General features: G+C 38.7%; 1 protein-coding gene across 1 annotated transcript; it reads left to right on the plus strand.

The window, feature by feature from the left end:
- The first annotated feature begins 3,500 nt into the window (after window positions 1-3,500).
- Window positions 3,501-5,095, plus strand: LOC309814338 (E3 ubiquitin-protein ligase FANCL-like). Its single transcript, XM_082640051.1, has one exon. The coding sequence runs from the start codon at window positions 3,512-3,514 to the stop codon at window positions 4,643-4,645; it is 1,134 nt and encodes a 377-aa protein (XP_082496177.1). The 5' UTR covers window positions 3,501-3,511; the 3' UTR covers window positions 4,646-5,095.
- The last annotated feature ends 16,907 nt before the right edge of the window (window positions 5,096-22,002 follow it).

The raw sequence follows: 22,002 nt of genomic DNA on the forward strand, positions 1-22,002 counted from the left end.
CTCTGAGACTGTCCTCAGTTCTTTTCATTCTTTTTTCTTTACTCTGCTCTGCAGTAGTTATTTCCACTATTTTATCTTCCACGTCACTTATCCGTTCTTCTTCCTCTGTTATTCTGCTATTGATCCCATCTAGAGTATGTTTAATTTCATTTATTGTTTGTTCATCATTGCTTGTTTCATCTTTAGCTCTTCTAGGTCCTTGTTAAATGTTTCTTGCATTTTGTCTATTCTATTTTCAAGATTTTGTATCATCTTTACTGTCATTATTCTGAATACTTTTTCAGGTAGACTGCCTATTTCCTCTTCATTTGTTAGGTCTGGTGGAGTTTTATCTTGCTCCTTCACCTGCTGTGTGTTTTTCTGTCTTCTCATTTTGCTTATGTTACTGTGTTTGGGGTCTCCTTTTCGCAGGCTGCAGGTTCATAGTTCCCATTGTTTTTGGTGTCTGTCCCCAGTGGCTAAGGTTGCTTCAGTGGGTTGTGTAGGCTTCCTGGTGGAGGGGATTAGTGCTTGTGTTCTGGTGGATGAGGCTGGATCTTGTCTTTCTGGTGGGCAGGTCCACGTCTGGTGGTGTGTTTTGGGGTGTCTGTGGACTTATTATTATTTTAGGCAGCCTCTTTGCTAATGGGTGGGGTTGTGTTCCTGTCTTGCTAGTTGTTTGGCATAGGGTGTCCAGCACTGTAGGTTGCTGGTTGTTGAGTGAATCTGGGTACTGGTGTTGAGATGGAGATCTCTGGGAGATTTTTGCTATTTGATATTATGTGGAGCTGGGAGGTCTCTTGTGGACCAGTGTTCTGAAGTTGGCTCTCCCACCTCAGAGGCACAGCACTGACTCCTGGCTGTAGCAACAAGAGCCTTTCATTCACACGGCTCAGAATAAAAAGGATAAAAAGTAGAAAGAATGAATTAATAGAAGAAGAAAGAAAGAAAGAAAGAAAGGAAGAAGGAATGAAAGAAAGGAGGGAGGGAGGGAGGAGGGAAGGAAGGAGGAAGGAAGGAAAAAAGAAGATAAAGTAAAATAAAATAAAGTAAGGTAAAATAAAATAAAGTTATTAAAATAAAAAATAATTATTAAGAAAAAAATTAAAAACAAACAAACAATAAAACGGATGGATAGAACCCTGGGACAAATGGTGGAAGCAAAGCTATACAGACAAAATCTCACACGGAAGCATACAATACACATTCAAAAAAAGAGGAAAAGGGGAAAAAATCATAAATCTTGCTCACAAAGTCCACCTCCTCAATTTGCGATGATTCGTTGTCTAAAGGAGGGAAGGTAGGAAAGAAAGAAAGAAAAAAGAAAGAATATAAAGTAAAATAAAATAAAGTTATTAAAATAAAAAATAATTATTAAGAAAAAAAAATTTTTTTTTAATGACGGACAGAACCGTAGGACAAATGGTGGAAGCAAACCTGTACAGACAAAATCTCACACAGAAGCATACACAGACACACTCACAAAAAGAGGAAAAGGGGAAAAAATCATAAATCTTGCTCTCAAAGTCCACCTCCTCAATTTGGGATGATTCGTTGTCTATTCATGTATTCCACAGATTCAGGGTACATCAAGTTGATTGTTGAGCTTTGATCCGCTGCTTCTGAGGCTGCTGGGAGAGACTTCCCTTTCTCTTCTTTGTTCTCACAGCTCCCGGGTCTCAGCTTTGGATTTGGCCGCGCCTCTGTGTGTAGGTCGCCGGAGGGTGTCTGTTCTTCACTCAGACAGGACGGGGTTAAAAGAGCAGCCGCTTCGGGGACTCTGGCTCACTCAGGCCGGGGGGAGGGAGGGGTACGGAGTGCTGGGTAAGCCTGCGGCGGCAGAGGCCGGCGTGATGTTGCACCAGCCCGAGGCGCGCTGTGCATTCTTCCAGGGAAGTTGTCCCTGGATCTCGGGACCCCTGCAGTGGCGGGCTGCACAGGCTCCCCGGAAGGGGGGCATGGACAGTGACCTGCGCTCGCACACAGGCCTCTTGGTGGCGGCAGCAGCAGCCCCAGCATCCCACGCCCGTCTCTGGGTCCGCGCTTTTAGACGCGGCTCGTGCCCGTCTCTGGAGCTCCTTTAAGTGGTGCTCTTAATCCCCTCTCCTCGTGCACCAGGAAACAAAGAGGGAAGAAAAAGTCTCTTGCCTCTTGGGCAGGTCCAGACTTTTTCCCGGACTCCCTCCCGGCTAGCTGTGGCGCACTAACCCCTGCAGGCTATTTTCACACCGCCAACCCCAGTCCTCTCCCTATGCGCCAACCGAAGCCCGAGCCTCAGCTCCCAGCCCCGCCCACCCCGGTGGGCGAGCAGACAAGCCTCTCGGGCTGGTGAGTGCCGGTCGGCACCGATCCTCTGTGCGGGAATCTCTCCGCTTTGCCTTCCGCACCCCTGTTGCTGTGCTCTCCTCCGAGACTCCGAAGCTTCCTCCCTCCACCACCCGCAGTCTCCGCCCACGAAGGGGCTTCCTAGTGTGTGGAAACCTTTCCTCCTTCACGGTTCCCTCCCACTGGTGCAGGTCCCGTCCCTATCCTTTTGTCTCTGTTTATTCTTTTTTCTTTTGCCCTACCCAGGTACGTGGGGAGTTTCTTGCCTTTTGGGAGGTCTGAGGTCTTCTGCCAGCATTCAGTAGGTTTTCTGTAGGAGTTGTTCCACGTGTAGATGTATTTCTGGTGTATCTGTGGGGAGTAAGGTGATCTCCGCATCTTACTCTTCCTCCATCTTCCCCGGAAGTCCCCTGATTCATTTTGATGTGCAGTAGAAGCTAATACAACATTGTAAAGCAACTAACTCCAGTAAAAATTAATTTCAAAATAAAATAGGGCTTCCCTGGTGGCACAGTGTTTGAGAGTCCACCTGCCAATGCAGGGGACACGGGTTCGTGCCCCAGTCCGGGAAGATCCCACATGCCGCGGAGCGGCTGGGCCCGTGACCCATGGCCGCTGAGCCTGCACGTCCGGAGCCTGTGCTCTGCAATGGTGAGGCCTCAACAGTGAAAGGCCCGCGTAACTCAAAAATAATAATAATAATAATAATAAATAAAATAAAATAAAATAATAAAAAGTCTACAACTAGTAAATGTTGGCATGGAGAAAAGGGAACACTCTTACACTGTTGGTGGGAATGTTACTTGGTGCAACCACTAGGGAAAACAGTATGGAAGTTCAGCAAAAACTTAAAAATAGATCTACCATATGATCCAGCAATCCCACTCCTGGGCATATATCCAGACAAAGCTATAATTCGAAAAGATACATGCACCCCTATGTTCATAGCAGCACTATTGACAACAGCCATGACATGGAAACAACCTAAATGTCCATCAACAGATGAATGGATAAAGAAGATGTGGTACATATATACAATGGACTATTACTCAGCCATAAAAAAGAATGAAATAATGCTATTTGCAGCAATATGGATGGACCTAGATGTTATCATACTAAGCTAAGCAAGTCAGAAAGAAAAAGACAAATGCCATGTGATATCACTTATACGTGGAATCGAAAATATGACGTCCGCGGACCAAGAGCCATGGCGGAGACGGAAGCGAGCTTGCTGCGCCAGTTCCCACTGCTTCTACCCCAGAACCAGGCGAAAACCGTGTATGAAGGATTCATTTCAGCTCAGGGAAGAGATTTCCATCTTAGAATATTGCTGCCCAAAGATTTACAACTGAAGAATGCAAGATTACTATGTAGTTGGCAGCTGAAAGCAATACTTAACGGATATCATCACGTAATGCAACAGAGAATGCAGCACTCTCCTGATCTAATGAGCTTTCTAGTGGATTTGAAGATGGTTTTGGAAGTTGCTTTAAAGAATAAAAAAGAGCTGTATGTACTACCTCCTCCTCCCCAGTTCTACTCAAGCCTTATCGAAGAGATAGGAACTCTTGGTTGGGATAAGCTTGTGTATGTGGATACTTGCTTTAGTACCATCAAGTTAAAAGCCAAAGATGCTTCTGGTAGAGAGCATCTCATCACTGTCAAGTTGAAGGCGAAGTACCCTGCAGAATCACCAGATTGTATTGTGGATTTTCCTGTTCAATTTTCTGTTGCCTGGACACCACAGAGCTCCTTAATAAGCATTCATAGTCAGTTTTTGGCAGCACTGGAATCACTGAAGGCATTCTGGGATGTTCTGGATGAAATTGATGAGAAGACTTGGGTACTTGAGCCGGAAAAACCTACAAGGAGTGCTACAGCACGCAGAATTGTATTAGGGAATAATGCTTCGATAAATATAGAGGTAGACCCCAGGCATCCTACTATGCTTCCTGAGTGCTGTTTTCTTGGAGCTGACCATGTGGTAAAACCCCTGGGAATTAGGCTGAGCAGAAACATACATTTGTGGGATCCAGAAAATAGTCTGTTACAAAATTTGAAAGATGTTTTAGAAATTGATTTTCCAGCTCGTGCTATCCTGGAAAAATCTGATTTTTCTATGGATTGTGGAATTTGTTATGCCTATCAACCTGATGGTGCCATTCCTGATCAAGTGTGTGATAATTCACAGTGTGGACAGCCTTTCCATCAAATATGTTTATATGAGTGGTTGAGAGGACTACCGACTAGTAGACAGAGTTTTAACGTCATATTTGGTGAATGTCCATATTGTAGTAAGCCACTTACCTTGAAAATGTCTGGGAGAAAAAGCCTGAAATAAGAAGACAACATTTCTGTGAAGAACTGGAAACTTGAATTATCAAAAGGATTTTATTTGGTATCTTTAGAGAAAATATAAAGCAAGACATACTAATATCAAAAGAAGAAGAATGGTGAAGCCATAATAATATACATCTGCCTTTATCTCTTCACTAAGAGTAAACTGGGAAATTGTAAGCCAAAATCCTGTAGAACTGTCTAATTCTGTGACCTCCATACCAGTTGAAGAAGTGTACCTGTACCAAGATGGAGAGCTTGACTTGTTGAACATATCTGGACTGGTAAAATCTTGATGGGGTTCATAAAATGAACTGGGGAACTGTATACAGCTGGATTTTTGTGGAGAAGTTTTTACTCCATTCAGAAATTCTTGAGACTCACAGTATTTTTGTCTTCTCCTTGTGCTTTCCTATGAGAAAATACATATGTGTTTGTTAAGTTTGAGTTATCCAAGTGTTTATTTTGTGTACTCTATAAGAATACTAAATAAAATTTGTTACACAAGAAAAAAAAAAAAGAAAATATGACAGAAATTTGAAACAGAAACAGACTCACAGACATAGAGAATAGACTTGTGGTTGCCAAGGGAGGGGGGTGTGGGGGAGGGATGTATTGGGAGTTGGGGATTAGCAGGTGCAAACTACTATATACAGAATGGATAAACAACAATGTCCTATTGTGTAGCATAGGGAACTATATTCAATATCCTGTGACAAACCATAATGGAAAAGAATACGAGAAAGAATATATATATATATATATATATATATATATATATATATATATATATACACACAACTGAATCACTTTGTTGTACAGCAGAAATTGACACAATGTAAGTCAACTATATTTCAATAAACATTTTTTTAAAAAATGATCTTCCACGTCTAAATGCCATACTGCATCAATTCAATGGGATACCGTGCCCTATACAAAGAAAGAAAAAACTCTTATAAATGCATATAAAGTTATCTCTAAGGTGTACTGTTTAGGAAAAATCACAGTGTATAATAAAATAAAATAAGAAAAAGAGTTTTTAAAAGTAGTGTGTCGGGAGGGACATGCAGGTATTGACTCATTCATGGTAAAAACCATGTGGCTTGACTCAAGTGATCTGGAAGGATATGCAAGAAAATGGTAACACTAGTTGACTCCTGGGATGCTGGAGCTGGATGACTATGGAATGGTTATGGAATGGATATTTTTCACTGAATATTTGCTTATGCCTTTGTAAAAATGTGAATCATGTTAGTGAATTATTCATTCAAAAATAATTGAAGCTAAAACTGAATAAATATTTAAGACATGAAGTAGTCTTGTGAATCTTAATACTGGTATATTTTATTGTATCATCATAATAATCCTAGGAAAGTATAGATGACATTCGAAATCACATATTTCATAGATCTTCTCATATAGTTGTCACAACCGACTATAGCAGCTAAGGAGAATGTGAAACTGCAGGAGCATCCTTCAGAAATTAAATCTAGCTTTAAAGTTTTTATATCCAACATTAACTCTCAATCATTGCATATAATATCTTTCATTCTATAAGCATTGGAGAATGGTAGAATTGATATTAAAGAAATCAAAGAAAAACAAACAGAAAATTTACCCTTTGCAAAAGCAATCATTTTCATTCTAGTTGGAAACTAGACAATAAGCTATATTAATGTACATTTTATTGGACAGCCTCTCTAAGATTATGTGGTTCTCTCAGGCACACACCATCTCTTACTTATCCTTGTAGCACCAGTAACTAGAAGAGTGATTTTCAAGTTATGTACTATGGGCCCTGTGGTGCTTCAGATATTCTGCAAATATTTGATTTTATTTACTTCTTTTTAAATACATATATAGCTTAAACTATGTGTGTGTATACACATATATATATGTAGATATCTATGTGTGTTATATACATAATATATAAAATATATATTATATATATAAACACATTTTATTTAATGTTTTATATCCAAATTGGAGACTTTGGAGATAATGAAAATATTAACTTCTGGGAACTTCTCTGGCGGTCCAGTGGTTAAGACTCCATGCTTCCACTGCTGGGGGCATGAGTTTGATCCCTGGTCTGGGAACTAAGATGCCACATGCTGCATGGTGCAGCCAAAAAAAAAGAAAAAAAAAGAAAATATTAACTTCTATGGCTAAGTCAGCTTATTTTTATACAAATCTAGGAAAAAATCTTCTTTATGCATATATTAGAACTTTTTGAAAATGTCAATGCTTAGGAAGGTCAAAACTTTACAATTGGTGTTTTTCTAAATTTCAGAACTGGACGTATCCATGGTATGTAAAATTCTATAGAAGATTCACTCTGCTCTGCTGCTCTCCAAGCTGGATGGGCAATTTCAAACTGATTCTATCTAGTCCCTCTTGGGTCAAGGAAAATATTTAACTTCAAGTCACTTCAACCCTTAAAGTGGTTAAAGTCTTCACCCTTTGGGGAGTGTGTGCATTACAAGTATCCTGGGTCATTGTCAGGCAGAAGATTATCTGATGGGGGGCTAAGCAGGGCTTCAAGGTACAGAAGATGTTACTCCAAAGTGGATAAATGATGGAGAACTGACTGTTTTGGTGGCTGGTTTTGACCAGCGACAACAATAGAACAACATGGAACTTATCCAAGTTCCATGAAGCTTCCTGGTGCTAGAACATATGAGGGAGACCTGCTTTGGCTGGTTGGTGTGAGCAGGTGGATCATGACATTCCTTCTCTTCCTTCTTCCCTAGTTATGAATAATTACCTCCTAAAGGTAGGGAAATTTGCTCTTCAGCTATGCATCCATGTCTTTACATATTTTTGCACCTCTCCTCCCCCTCAAAAATAGCATACAGGCAAAAAAGCAAAATATCCTTGAGTTACAAGTTAAATAATGTTGTGAGCCCTAATTGAGGAATTTCAGGGGAAGGAAGATATAATTAATACTCAGAAAAGCATGTGCCATGCTCAGATAAATGTTAATAAAGCTTTAGGATATCTGCCTACTTTTCTGAAATCATAATAATCACATGTGTGAAGACCAGTGAACTTCCAACAGGAAGCATCATGAGAGTATCATAGTTTTATCACTTACTGTAAATTTGGGATGTTTCTTGTTTGTTATATTCATGATACATAAGGTAAGTAATTGTTAGATATTGTTGGTGATGTAGTTATAAAATGAAGTTATTCTCTTATTCCTATTAACCACAGTTATTTTGAGGTTGCAAATCATGCTGTTTCTCTTTTTGCTTTATTTTTAACTATTACTATTTGCAACTATTTTTCCTTTTTCCCCAGCTTTACTGAAGTATAATTGACAAATAAAATTGCAATATATTTAAAGTGTACAACGTGATGATGTGATGTATGTATACATTGTGGAAGGATTCCCACAAAAAGTTAATTAATGGGCTTCCCTGGTGGCGCAGTGGTTGAGAGTCCGCCTGCCGATGCAGGGAATGTGGGTTCGTGCCCCGGTCCGGGAAGATCCCACATGCCGCGGAGCGGCTGGGCCCGTGAGCCATGGCCACTGAGCCTGTGCATCCGGAGCTTGTGCTCCACAACGGGAGAGGCCACAACAGTGAGAGGCCCACGTACCACAAAAAAAAAAAAAAAAAAAAAATTAATTAACACAACACTTCACATAGTTACCTTTTTCTCTGATAAGAATGCTTAAGATCTACTCTCTGCAAATTTCAATTATATAATAGAGTATTATCAGCTGTTACCAGTATTATACCCACTGTGCTGTACATTAGATTCTCAGAACTTATTCATCTTATAATTGAAAGTTTGTATCCTTTGAACAACCTCTCCGTATTTCCCCACCGCACCCCAACACTGGCAACCACCATTCTATTCTCTCTATGAATTTGACTTTTTTTTTTTTCGGTACGCGGGCCTCTCACTGTTGTGGCCTCTCCCGTTGCGGAGCACAGGCTCCAGACGCACAGGCTCAGTGGCCATGGCTCACGGGCCCAGCCGCTCCACGGCATGTGGGATCTTCCCGGACCGGGGCATGAACCCATGTCCCCTGCATCAGCAGGCGGACTCTCAACCGCTGTGCCACCAGGGAAGCCCGATTTTTTTTTTTTTTTTTTTTTAGTTTTCACCTATAAGTGATACCAGGAAGTATATCTTTCTCTGTGTGGCTTATTTCACTTAGCCTAAGGCTCACCAGGTTTATCCCTATCGTTGCAAATGGCAGGATTTGCTTTTTTATTAAGGCTGAATAATATTCCTTATATATATATATATATGTATGTATATATATACACACCACATCTTTATCCATTTATCTTTCAGTAGGCACTTAGGTTGTTTCCATGTTTTGGCTATTGTAAACAATGCTGCAATGAACGTAGAAGTACAGACATCTCTTCAAGATAGTGATTTCCTTTCCTTTGGATATATAGCCAGAAGTGGGATTGCTGGGTCATATGGTAGTTCTATTTTTAATTTCTTGAAGAACTTCCATATTGTTTTCCATACTGACTGTACTAGTTTACATTCTCACCAGTAGTGTACAAGGGTTCCTTTTTGCCACATCCTCACAGCATTAATCTCTTGTCCTTTTGATAACAGATATCCTAACAGGTATTAGTTGATATCCAACTGTTGTTCTGATTTTCATTTCCCTGATGATTAGTGATGTTGAGCACTTTTCATGTACTCGGTGGTTATTTGTATGTTTTATTGGAAAAATGTATATTCAGGTCATTTGCTCATTTTTTAATTGGGTTGTTTGGTTTTTTGCTATGTAGTTGTATGAGTTCCTTGGATATTTTGGGTGTTAACCTCTTATCAGATATGTGATTTGCAAATATTTTTTTCCCATTCATTATGTCACCTTTTCATTTTGCTGATAGTTTCTTTTGATGTACAGAAGTGTTTAAGTTTGATGTAGTCCCACTTGTTTATTTTTGCTTTTAGTGTCAACTCCAAAAAATTATTGCCGAGACCAAGGTCAAGAAGTTTATTCCATATGTTTCCTTCTAAGAGTTTTATGGTTTCTGGTCTTACATTCAAGTCTTTAATCCATTTTGAGTTGATTTTTGTGTGTGGTGTAAGATAGGGGTCTAATTTAATTCTTTTGCATGTGGCTATCCAGTTTTCCCAACAATGTTTGTTGAAAAGATTATCCTTTCTCCATGGTTGTATACTTGGTGCCTTTGTGGTAAATTAATTGATTATATACATGTGGCTTTATTTCTGGGCTCTCTATTCTGTTCCATTGATCTATGTGTCTGTTTTTAATGCCAATACCATACTGTTTTGATTACTATAGCTTTGTAATATAGTTTGAAAACAGGAACTGTTTGTCTTGCTCAAGATTGCTTTAAATATTCAGGATCTTTTGTAGTTCCATACCAATTTTAGGATTTTTTTTTCTATTTCTGTGAAAAATGTCATTGGAATTTTGATAGGGATTGCATTGAATCTGTATGTAGATTATTTTAGGTCATATGGCAATTTTAACAATATTAATTCTTCCCATCCATGAACATGCCTCCACAGAGAATGCCTGCTCTTCCACTTAACAACTGCTTCTTTGTTTGCTATGGTTCTGTGGGACTCACAAATGCAAACCCTATTGGCTCTCAGGGCTAGGTGATTTGGGGGCATATCTCTTGGGTGTCAACCTTAAAAGTTGAGGCACTAAATGTGTGACCTAGACCCCCAGTTCCTCAGGGAGAGGCTGAGAATTAGGGGTCAACTCCTGATTGTTGTGCCAGGTGGGGTTTATGGTGAAAATGTGTCTTAACCTTTCCTACTCCTGTGTGTAGCTGTATATTCAGTGTATCCATGGGAAAGTTAGATCTTGCCATCTTGGTGATGTCACTCCAGATACTTTTAACTACTTTTCTTGAAACCTTGCAACAAAAGCCCTTCTAGACATAAATCAAGGAGGAAGCTAAAAAAGACTGCAACTGACATTCATGAGCTCCATTACTCAGGCTTATGTTTGATCAAAACAGCCTTATTGCTCTCATCAATTGACTTTATATTATTAAATATTTTAACGTGAATCTGCAAAACAAATTTATACTAAGAGAAAACTGCTTTTGTCTGTGTGTAAATTGGGGTTTCAATATACAAAGTACATTATATTCACATATTGTGGTCAAAAACATTTGAAAAACACTGGCCTAGGTCAATAACCATGACAAAAAATAGGTTCAAAATATATTTAAAATTCCCTTCCTATCTAAGTAAGACCATTTTAGCCTCAACAAAATTCACAGTCATGTAGTATGGTTAAAAAACAAAATTTGAGAATTTATATGTTGGAAAGTAGTCTTGCAAATATTGTTACTTCTACCTTTAAGTAAGGAGATAATATAAGAATTACAAGAGTCCTTGTGAAATAATTTGATTTCAAGAACTTGATTTTAATAACCATAGATGTACAGAAAGAACTTATCTTGTTCATATAGGGGTTAGCTGTGATAATCAAGTCATAAATAATAGTTTTATTTATATTCAATAGCCCTTAATGTTCCTGCAAGTTTGGTAGAACATATTTTACCATTTTTAAATATATGGCATTTACCTATAAATGAGAAAATGTTGACATATGGTATTAATAAACTGGGCTCTATAAATATAAATTCTCATAAAGGAAATAACTTTCTCAGGTTATTTCACAGCTGTCATTCATTCATTCAATGAATATTACTGCTGCATATTAATTAAAAAGCACTCCTACTGTCATGAAATTTACAGTCTAGCACAGGTAGACAGACAATATTAATGTAATAAATAAGTAAATTACATAATATTTTAGAGGGTGCATAGTACTATGGAAAAATTAAAATTAGAGCAGGTAAAAGGAGATTGGGAGTGCAGGCAACATAAGATTGCTTGCAATTTTAAACAAGACAGTCAGAGTAGACTTCACTGAGAATGTGTTATCTGAGCAAACACTTGAAAGAGATAAGGTAGGTGCCACATATGTATGTGGGGAATGAGTGTTCAAGACGAAGGGAACAAGTAGTGCAAAGGCTCTTGAGAGAGGAGCACCCCTGATGTGTTGGAGGAATATTAAGACAGTCAGTGTGTCTGAAACAGAGTGACCAAAGAGATAGAGACCAGAAGGAGAGGAAGTCAGACAGGTAATGACAGCAGATAATATAGCATCCCACTGGCCATTGAAAGGATTTCAAGTTTCACCCTGAGTGAAATGGAAAGGCAATGTAGGTTTTGAGCAGAAAATATAGCAAACTTAATATTACTCCTTCACAATAAATATTATATAATAGTATATGTAATAGCAAATTATGAGGTTCTATATGAATAAAATGCCTTATAAAATTCTTCCTCTAAAATCTTAAATTCTGGGGAGGTTTTATTCCAGACACTATTATAAAAACTATTGAGTAGTCACTGTGTTCTAGGTGATGTTCATTAATTAATTCAACAAATATTTATTACGTGCCTACTGTGTGTCAGGTGCTACTCAGGCCCAAAAATAGGCATCATGGACATAAACACAAAAGAGTATAAGCGCACAGGGGTGGGGAGAGGGAAGGATGCTCCAGAAAAGCATCAAGGTTTAAATTCTAGTTTCACCATTTACTAGCTGTGTGACCTTGGCTAAGTTCCTTAACCATTTTCAGATCCAGTTTTCTCATCTGTAAAACAGAGTAATAAAAATATTTTTTACACTATAGGGTTTTGTCAACATTATTCTGGTTGTTATATGGAAAGCAGCTATTAGGGAGAGTTGTTAGGAGATATTGCAGTTGTTTAGGGGAGAGTCCAGGGTAGTGGTAGAAGTGGTGAGAAATCATCAAATTCAGGACATATTTTGGAATTAAAACCAACATGACTTAATGATTGATGGATTTGGCATGTAAGGGAAAGTTATGAATCAAGGATAATTGCTATGTTTTGGCCAAAGCTACTGAGTAAATGATGGGTCCATTTCATTGGGTTGTTGAGACTGGAGATTTGGGAGAAGGAACTGAGTTCTATTTTGGATATGTTATATCTCAGTTACCTGTTAGGCATCCAAGAAGATTTCAAGTAGGCATTTGGATATATAAATTTAAACTCAAAGGAGAAGCCAAGGCTGAAGATTTAAATATGGGATATGCCAGATGGTAATTATACCATGAGATAAAATTAATTGCTTAGATAGAGAAAAAGAAGAAGACCAAGGACTGAGCTCTGCATTACACCAATAATCCAAGCTCAGATATAAGGGGGGGAGTCAGAAGAGGAAAGAGAAGTGGTCGGTGAAGTAAGAGGAAAACTAGAAGAGTCTATTGTCCCTTAAAAAACATTAAGGATAAGGAAATGAACAGTTATCTCAAATCCCCCTGAAATTTTGAGGAAAATGAGGCCTGAGATTTGACCATTCGTTTTGAAAAGATGGGGTCATTGTCGATTAGTAGTAGTTCCAGTGGAGTCATGTGGCTATCAGCCTGACTGAAGAGAGAACTGGAGTGGGAGTTAAGAAGTAAATGTGGAATAATAAGTAAAGACAACTCTTTTTTCCTGAATTTTGCTATAGAGGGGAGCCAAGAAATGACGCTGTAGCTAGAAGTCTTGGGCCAAGTGAGACTTTTTAAAGATAGTGGTGATATTTATATTCTGATGTGACTGATCCAAAAGAAAGGCAAAAACGAATGGTGCAGGAGAAAGGATCTAAATGAAGGAGAAAATCCTTGAATAGGCCAGATGTTATAGGATCCAGCACACAAGTTGAAGAATAGTCTTTAGACAGGAGCTAGGATAGTTCAGCCACTGAATAAGAGAATGCAAAGTTTAAGAATAGGTGAAGACAAGATGGTAATTTTGGGGTTGGAAAGATGAGGTAGTTTTCTTCTGATTGCTTCTATATCCTGAGTGAAGTAAGAATCACGGTCATAGCTTAGAATGATGGGGAAGAGGGAAGCATTTGTTCTGATTTCCTGATATTTTTTTCTTCTTGGATTCTTTGGCCACTTCATATGCATGTGGCCTGAGCAATCATACAGGACCCTGCATCCAGAAGGAATCCACACTTGGTTTAATGCTCTGCTGCTACAGTCTTGAAATTCTTAATAATTTTTTAACAAGGAACCCCATATGTATTTTGATTTTTCACTGAGCTGCAGAAATTAAATAGCTATCCTTACTGGGAGCTTTTGAATCTTTGTCACCAGTGTTCTAGAATTTCATGAAGTATCTTGGTATGAGTTTTTTTCAGCCATTGAACTGGATCATAATTTGGCCTTTTCAAAACAGTAATTACAGTTGACTCTTCAAGAACACAGGGGTCAGGGATGTTGACCTTTGGCAAAAATCTGTGTATAACTTTACAGTCATTTGTTTTTATCCGTGGTTCCTCATCTGCACATGGACATCAACCAACCATGGATAGTGTAGTATTGTACCATCACTACTGAAAAAAATCGTATGTAAGTGGATCTGCACAGTTCTAACCTGTATTGTTCGAGGGTCAGTTGTAATGTCCTTCAGGTCTAAGGAACTTCCTTGCATTGCTTCAGTGACAATTTCCTCTTTTCCTTTTTCTCTTTATGCAAATCTTATAGTTTGAATATTGAACCTCTTGTACAAATGCTCTAGTTTTCTCATCATTTCCCTCCCATTTTGTATGTCCTTGTAGTTTTGTTCTACTTTATGGGCTACTTCCTCAGCTTTGTTTTCCAATCCAAATTCTGGTTTTCTTTTTCCTTCTATCATATTTTAACTTTATTTCTAGTTTTTCAGTTCATGTTTTGATAGTCTCTTGTTTCATAGTTTCTGTGTTATCTTTTCTAACTATAGATTTTTGCTTTGTTTTGTTTTCTTCTGCTACTAGTATTTTCTGTATCCTCTGATTGTGTTTGTTTGTTTTCTCATCTCCCATGTAAGAGACTCCTCTCAAATGTCTAGTGAATTTTGGTTTTCCATACATATTTTAAAATTAGACAATAGGGCTTCCCTGGTGGCGCAGTGGTTGAGAGTCCGCCTGCCGATGCAGGGGACACGGGTTCATGCCCCGGTCTGGGAGGATCCCACATGCCGCAGAGTGGCTGGGCCCGTGAGCCATGGCCGCTGAGCCTGCGTGTCCGGAGCCTGTGCTCTGCAACGGGAGAGGCCACAACAGTGAGAAGCCCACATACCACACACACACACACACACACACACACACACACACAAATTAGACAATAAATATTATTTGGAGATTTTGCAGTCTTTGTGGAAAGTATTGACTCTGCGCTTTGCTGCAGGGTGATCGTATAATCCAGACATTTTGTTGTCCTTTACTCTTGGGTCTCTTTGCTTCTTCAGAGAGAAATTTTCCTAATTTCCTGCTTAGATATAGAAGCTTGGCAGCCAGACTTCTCGTCATTAGTGGAGACAAGGGAGTTGGGATCTCACTACTTAAAATGCTGACTTTCATTTATGTTCCCTATTTTCAATATGACATCTCATCCTTGCTTCTATCTGAGTTCAGAGGTTTTCTGGTTCAGCAACTTTATTGACTAAATTTTCAGTAATTTAGTATAATAAGGGAAGGTTTGTCACCTGGATGCATAGAGAGAAGGGGGATATGAAGAGATAAATGCTCTTTAATTTTGTTTAATTCTTCAGTTAGACCAACCATCTTTCATATCTACCTTTAAAGTTACTAGTTTCTTCCATTTATGATGGCAACCTAAATTCTGTGGCATATATTAGCTGGATTTTTATTGGCCTCTACACGAGTTTGCTGGGCCTGCTGTAACAAAATACTAAAAACTGGGTAACTTAAAGCAAGTAAAATTTATTGTCTCACAGTTCTGGAGGAGGACAGAAGTCCAAAATTAATGTATCAGCAGCGTCATGCTCTCCAAGACGGCACTAGGAAAAGATCTGTTTCAGGCTTCTCTCCTAGCTTCTGGTAGCCTCAGCAATTCCTTGGCTTGTAGATATATTACTCCAATTCTCTATATTCCCTAAGACATTCTCCCTATGTGTTTTCCCTCTGTATGTGTATGCCTTTGTGTTCAAATTTCTCTTTTTTATAAGGACACCAGTCATGTTGGATTAGGGTCCATACTAATGACCTCCTAATTTGGTTAAATCTGCAAAGACCCTATTTCAAAATATGATCACACTCTGAGGTATTAGGAGTTAGGACTTCAAGATGTCATTTATTTATTTATTTATTTATTTATTTATTTATGGCTGCATTTGGTCTTCGTTTTTGTGCACAGGCTTTTCTCTAAGTGGCGAGCAGGGGCTACTCCTCGTTGCGGTGCGTGGGCTTCTCATTGCGGTGGCTTCTCTTGTTGCAGAGCATGGGCTCTAGGCGCAAGGGCTTCAGTAGTTGTGGCATGCAGGCTCAGTAGTTGTGGCACATGGGCTTAGTTGCTCTGCGGCATGTGGGATCTTCCCAGACCAGTGCTCGAACCCATATCTCCTGCATTGGCATGCGGATTCTTAACCACTGAGCCACCAGGGAAGCCCCAATATGTCATTTTATTAACAGACACAGTTCAACACTTAACAGCCTCTCTCCCCATTTTTCTTAGATTTCAGCTTTTGCCCGTCTGCTAAATGTTACATCTTTTCTATCCACTTTCCAGATCTCAAAATTTTGTTGCCTATTTCTTATGCACTGTTACTTACTTCCCAATTCTCTTTGTCCTTATTTATGTTTTTATGTTTATTTATGTTTTTGTTATTTCTTTACTGTTTTGATAGAGTAGAGATAAATGTGTGTGCTCGATATTCTACATGTAACCAGAATCTCCAGAATAATCTTTTTGAAACTTAAATCATATTATATTAGCCAGCTTACACCACCTGAAGGCTTCTTGTGACACTGTGACTTATCATACTCCACAAGGATCAGCCCCAGACTAATCCTCCCAAGGCATCTCCTACCACTCTCCCCTCACATGCTCCACTCCAGCCATACAGTCTCCTTGCTATTCTTCAAAATGGCCAAGCATGTTCCCACCTCCAGCCCTTTAGATTTGCTCATTTCTCTTCTTTCATATATTCACAAGCCTTGTTCCATCACAGGACATTTCTATTATTCAAGTCTCCTTCTGAGAAATAAACCCTCCTGGACCACTGTCTTAGTTTGGTTTCTCCCAAAACAGATTCTGAGACCAAGACTGGATGCACAGAGTTTATTTGGAAGGTGATCCCTGAAGGCAGAGTGAGGAAATCAGAAAGTAGACAGGGAAGAGAGAAAAACCAGTGAAGGACGTGTTGATGGGTAGGTTACTGCTGTGGGCACTTGGGGCTCAGTCCCACTGGAGCCCCCTTGAGGGCCTGAGTGGAGCACACTTCAGAATTGTAACCAGCTCTATCCTTCATTAAATGAAGATTGTCTCTGGGGACGTTAACCTCTAGTCTGTCCCCATGTACTCTCACAGCATGTACTTGAGGGTGCAGCACATATTAGGCTCCCAATAAACACTGAATGAATGAATAAGTGGGATGTGTATAATTTTCTGGAGAACCTGGATAGAATAAGAATAGAAAAGAGATCTAAAAAGATTTTTAAAGCATACTAATAGTTTTTAAAACAAGATACAAACTAGTGTTAGAGTGTGCTTCTGTCTGTTTTTCTTTAAAAAAGATAATACGTATACTATTATTTAGGGCACTAATCTTCTATAACAGAAAGACCTCAAAATACAGTGGCTCAACTAAACTACAAACTTAATTCCTCTAAAGTAACATCCAGATATAAGCAGTCTGGGACTGATAAGGTAGCCATCCTTGACATGATACCACCCATCTCTGGACTCAAAGCAATTGTTCTACTCTCTCCATCCTCCAATTAGTGGAAAACAGGGAAAGAGCTGGGGGGAAGTAAGTTCAGTTCATCCCTTTGAAAGATGTACCTAGAAAAGGCACATTTTATCTTTTACTCACATCCCACTGACATATAGTCACATGGACAAACCTAGTCCCAAGGAAGGATGGAAATGCAGTCATTAGCTAGGTGTTCCCAGCTAAACTTGAGAGTCTATTATTACAGGAAGAAAGGAGAATGGGTACTGATATACAATTGGCAGTTTCTCACATAGAAAAATATATTTATATATGAACAGAATGTTTCTGGAAGAATAATAATTTCTGGGATGGTGAAATGGAATCCCAGAAGCTAGGTTAGAAACAAGCTTACTTGTTTGGTAAACAATTTTACGTGATTTGGAATAATTACCATATATGTATATTTCTGTAGCAGCTTGAAAACTTTATTCTCATTATACTTAGATGTGTGATAAAAATATAGCTTTTTTGTTTTCTGTAAGTATCATGAGTTCTTTGTCCAATGAGTAGTAGGAAAAGGGATAAATTTTTAATTTTTGAATTACAGTATCTGTATTAGTCAGACCAGGCTGCCATAACAAAATACCATAGATGAGGAGGCTTAAAGAACATAAATTTGTTTCCTCACAGTTCTGGAGGCTGGAAGTCCTAGATCAGAGTTCCAACATGATCAGGGTTTTGTGAGAGCTCTTTGTGGCTTGCCGGTGGTCATCTCTCTGTGTTCTCACATGGCAGAGAGAGGGAGGCACTAAGTGTACTGATGTCATTATGAGGATCCCTCCTTCATAACCTCATCTAAACCCAATTACCTCCCAAATGTCCCATCTGCAAACATAAGCACATTGATGGTTAGGGCTTCAACAAATGAATTTTGGTGGGGGACACAATTCAGTCCATAGCAATGTTTTTATTTCTCCTACTTTAAATAATCTGCTTCATAACTCAGTCTGTTTTGTTTTGTTTAAATGGCTAGTCTTTCAAGTTGCCCTCACCCCAGCATTTTCCCTAAATGGCATCAAGCTGTATGAATGAAGAGGTTCATGTGCCCTTGTGGCATTGAGGAAAGTGGGAGGTCTGCACGTGTACTGTAGACGTGCACTGCCCCTGAGCTGTGGTTGGTAAGAACCCATCTCTGGACCCTTTGCTGTCTGTTCCTGAGTCTACAGCTATGGAGAGGGAGGATTAGAATTGTGAATCATACCACATTTTGGCCCATCCATACTGTTCCACCCATTTACTCTGTTAGGGCTGCCCCATGTGGAGCAGGGCCTCCCTGCAGACCAGTGGACACCCAGCTGACCAGAGGAATGGAGCAAAAACCCCTCTGCTCTCAACACCCACTCGCCAGAATAAATGTCCCTGTGCCCTCAAATGATCTAACACATCTCCTCTCCAGGATTTCAGCCTGGAGAGGGGAGGTCAGGACAAATGTATCTCGTGGCTCTCTTGATATCTACTTCTCACAGTCTCCTGGGGACTGAATAGGCAGATTCAGGCTTTCCTCTTTCTTCAAATCCCTCTTCCACTCTAGAATAGTAAGCCTCATGGTATAGTCATCATCATTAGAGGCAGTATCATTTGAAAGCTGGGAGGAACCTCTATGATCAGAGTCCATCAGATCTGGTTCTTGATATTCATGGGGACTAATAACTTGGAAAACTCTTTTTTCTTTCTCAGCCAAACCTAGATTTCAAAACATTCTAAGAATTCTTCCTGGCAGAAAAAAGTTGTACCACTCTATTTTGTTTTTACATGTTATTTAAAATGTGCAAAATTACATAATAGCAAAGAAAATAATAAAATGTATGCATCAACCAGGTTCAGAAATTATCAACATTTTTGATGTTGTTTAATCTGTAACTCACCTTTTTCTAATGAATTATTTTAAAACAAATTCTACATATCATATCATATCATTTTTTTCTTTCCCTTTACATTCTTTCCATAAGTCCAAATTCCACCAACCCCCCAAAAATAGTAGTTAGGTGTTTTAGGCTAACTAGGAAAAAATGTTTGCACATGGAAATGCACAAGAAAAAACTTTCCTGGCAAATTAGAGAATTGCCAAATTAAAAGACACATGGTTTATATTGTTAAGTGCTTTACATTAAAAATATGTTTCATTTCATTTTTAATAGTAAGCCCTATTTTATAATTATCTTCTCACTTTGGTTTAATAACTTTCACTTAAAAGGCTTTCATGTTAAAACTTAATCCTTTCAGTGACCAATTTATAACTGACTCACAGTTAAAGTATTTGAAAATTTAACTTTTCCTATTGGATTTTCTCATTTGAAAGTATAATGCATGTTATGACATTAAGTAAAGTCAGAATGGAAATTATATGTGTACTGTGAGTATAATTATGGTTTTTTTAAAGTAGATATATGGGGGGAGAGAGTATAAACTAGAAAGCAAAGGAGTGATGTGATTACATTTCTAGAACTGAACCAGAATTTTTCTCCCATTGAAGTATCCAGATATTCTATAATGTAGTTATAGCACTTCTATAGAAGAACATTATTTTTTTTTTTTTTTTCTTTTTGCGGTATGCGGGCCTCTCACTGTTGTGGACTCTCCCGTTGCGGAGCACAGGCTCCGGACGCGCAGGCCCAGCGGCCATGGCTCACGGGCCCAGCCGCTCCGCGGCATATGGGATCCTCCCAGACCGGGGCACGAACCCGTATCCCCTGCATCGGCAGGCGGACTCTCAACCACTGCGCCACCAGGGAGGCCCCATTATTTTTAAAATACAAAAAATATATATTCTAAGGATTTTCTTTATATAAATTCCTAATCTCTTGTTTTTCATTTTATCTGGTGTCTCACCAATTTACAAATTATTTCCAATGTTTACCCAGTTACACTGTGTATACCAAGAGCTCCAGATGGCTTCTTACAACAAAGTTAAAGCAATCTTGTTTCTATTAAACACACTCCATGAAAATTTTCAAAAGATAAATGATGCAAATGCATTTTGACAGGGTGACCAAACACTAGAATACTTAAATCTCTCATTTGCTCTTTGGGGTATGTGGGAAGGCTCTGCAACATTATTTAAATGTTGACAAAATTCTGTTGAGTATACAAAGGGGATTGAACAGGGAGTTAGGGAGACTGAGTTCTAATCTCTGGTCTGCTTTAAACTGCTCTGCAATTTGATGGTTTTCTAACCTATCTGATCCTCAGTCATCATCTGTAAAACCTGAAGATTACCAGCCTCTCTCACATCACAGTGCTGGTAGGCAGACAAAGTTAGAGTACATTAATGTTACTTTAACTTAAATGGTTGTGAATCACAATCCAAAGGCAACTGAAATTATGTTTGTGGCAAGTGTCTGATTAGCATCAGTATTAAACAGGCCTAATTTAATTCTACAAGCTTAATGCAAATCAGAGTTTGAGAGGAAAAAAACAAGTTTAGCAAGAAAGCAATAAAAAGAAGAAAATAAGTTGGAAAATACCACAGAGTACTCAAAAGAAAGGCATGGAATTTTCAGAAACATTATCTTTAATTAACCAAAAAGTTCTACATTAATTACTATTAGTAAATTATGTTTCCCCAGATGTCTGGTCCTTTACTAAATGGTTGCCCCTAATGGTGGTTTCAATTGGCGTGCTCTGCTATCTTCTTCCAGCAATACATGCAACGTAGCCTTTTGGTTCATGGATAACAGTCCTGTTTGCAAACCCCTTTGGCCTATTTCAGGTGCTCAGATCAAGTTTGTGGAACAGAATTGAATTAATTACACAAGTCTTTGACTGTTACTTAGCATACAGGCTTGTGCAAAGAAAGCTACCCATTTTCAATAGGGGCCAGGAGTCCAACAGAATTGCCGCCGCTTCTTGCAGAGTTATTTAAATGCCTAATGCATTTTAAATGATCCATAAGTTATAAGGCAAGAAATTTACAAGTAATGTATTCATATAAAAGAAAAAATAACACTGTAAAAAATGTTTTTCTTTGACTTCTAGGAATCAAAAATCTCTCAAGGTGAGTATAACTCATGCACTTATGATATAAAAATATCTTATTTCCCTAATTCTTAGATACCTTAGAAAGAACTTAAAAGTAAAGATATTACACATCTAAAAAGAGTATTTTTGCATTGCCTTTGTACTCCATTAAGCAACTTGAATTATTTTGTCAGCCAGCTAATATTTTAACCACCTGTGGCTTCCTTGGTGTTTATCCAAATATTTGTTTTTTCACGTAATGTTCACTCCATGGCCATGGTAGCTTTTAAACATTAAGTTCTTCTACCTTTGGACTTCAGGGCATTAATAGATGATAGGTATTTCTGCTGTGTTTTCTATGAGGGGAAAAATATTCCACAGTGGTTGGCATGTATAATTATAATAAAAAACTAGCATTTACTGAGCCCTTATCATGTGCCAAGAACTGACTTTTACAAGTATTATTTCACTTAACCCTCACCAAAGAAAGGAAATTGAGGCTTAGAGGAGTTAGGTAAATTACCCAAGGCCATAGACCCAGTTAGTAAGTTAGCCAGAATTGAAATGCAGATCTGACTTAAGCACCTGGCTCCTAGCACTCACCATGCTGTTAATTCAAGAGCAGTT

The sequence above is a fragment of the Mesoplodon mirus genome, assembly GCF_964341445.2.
Source record: "Mesoplodon mirus genome assembly, chromosome: 2".
In the NCBI taxonomy this organism is placed as follows: domain Eukaryota; kingdom Metazoa; phylum Chordata; class Mammalia; order Artiodactyla; family Ziphiidae; genus Mesoplodon; species Mesoplodon mirus.

Coding starts and splice junctions, on each gene's coding strand:
- LOC309814338 (XM_082640051.1), top strand. CDS start 3,512: ATGGCGGAGACGGAAGCGAGCTTGCTGCGCCAGTTCCCACTGCTTCTA.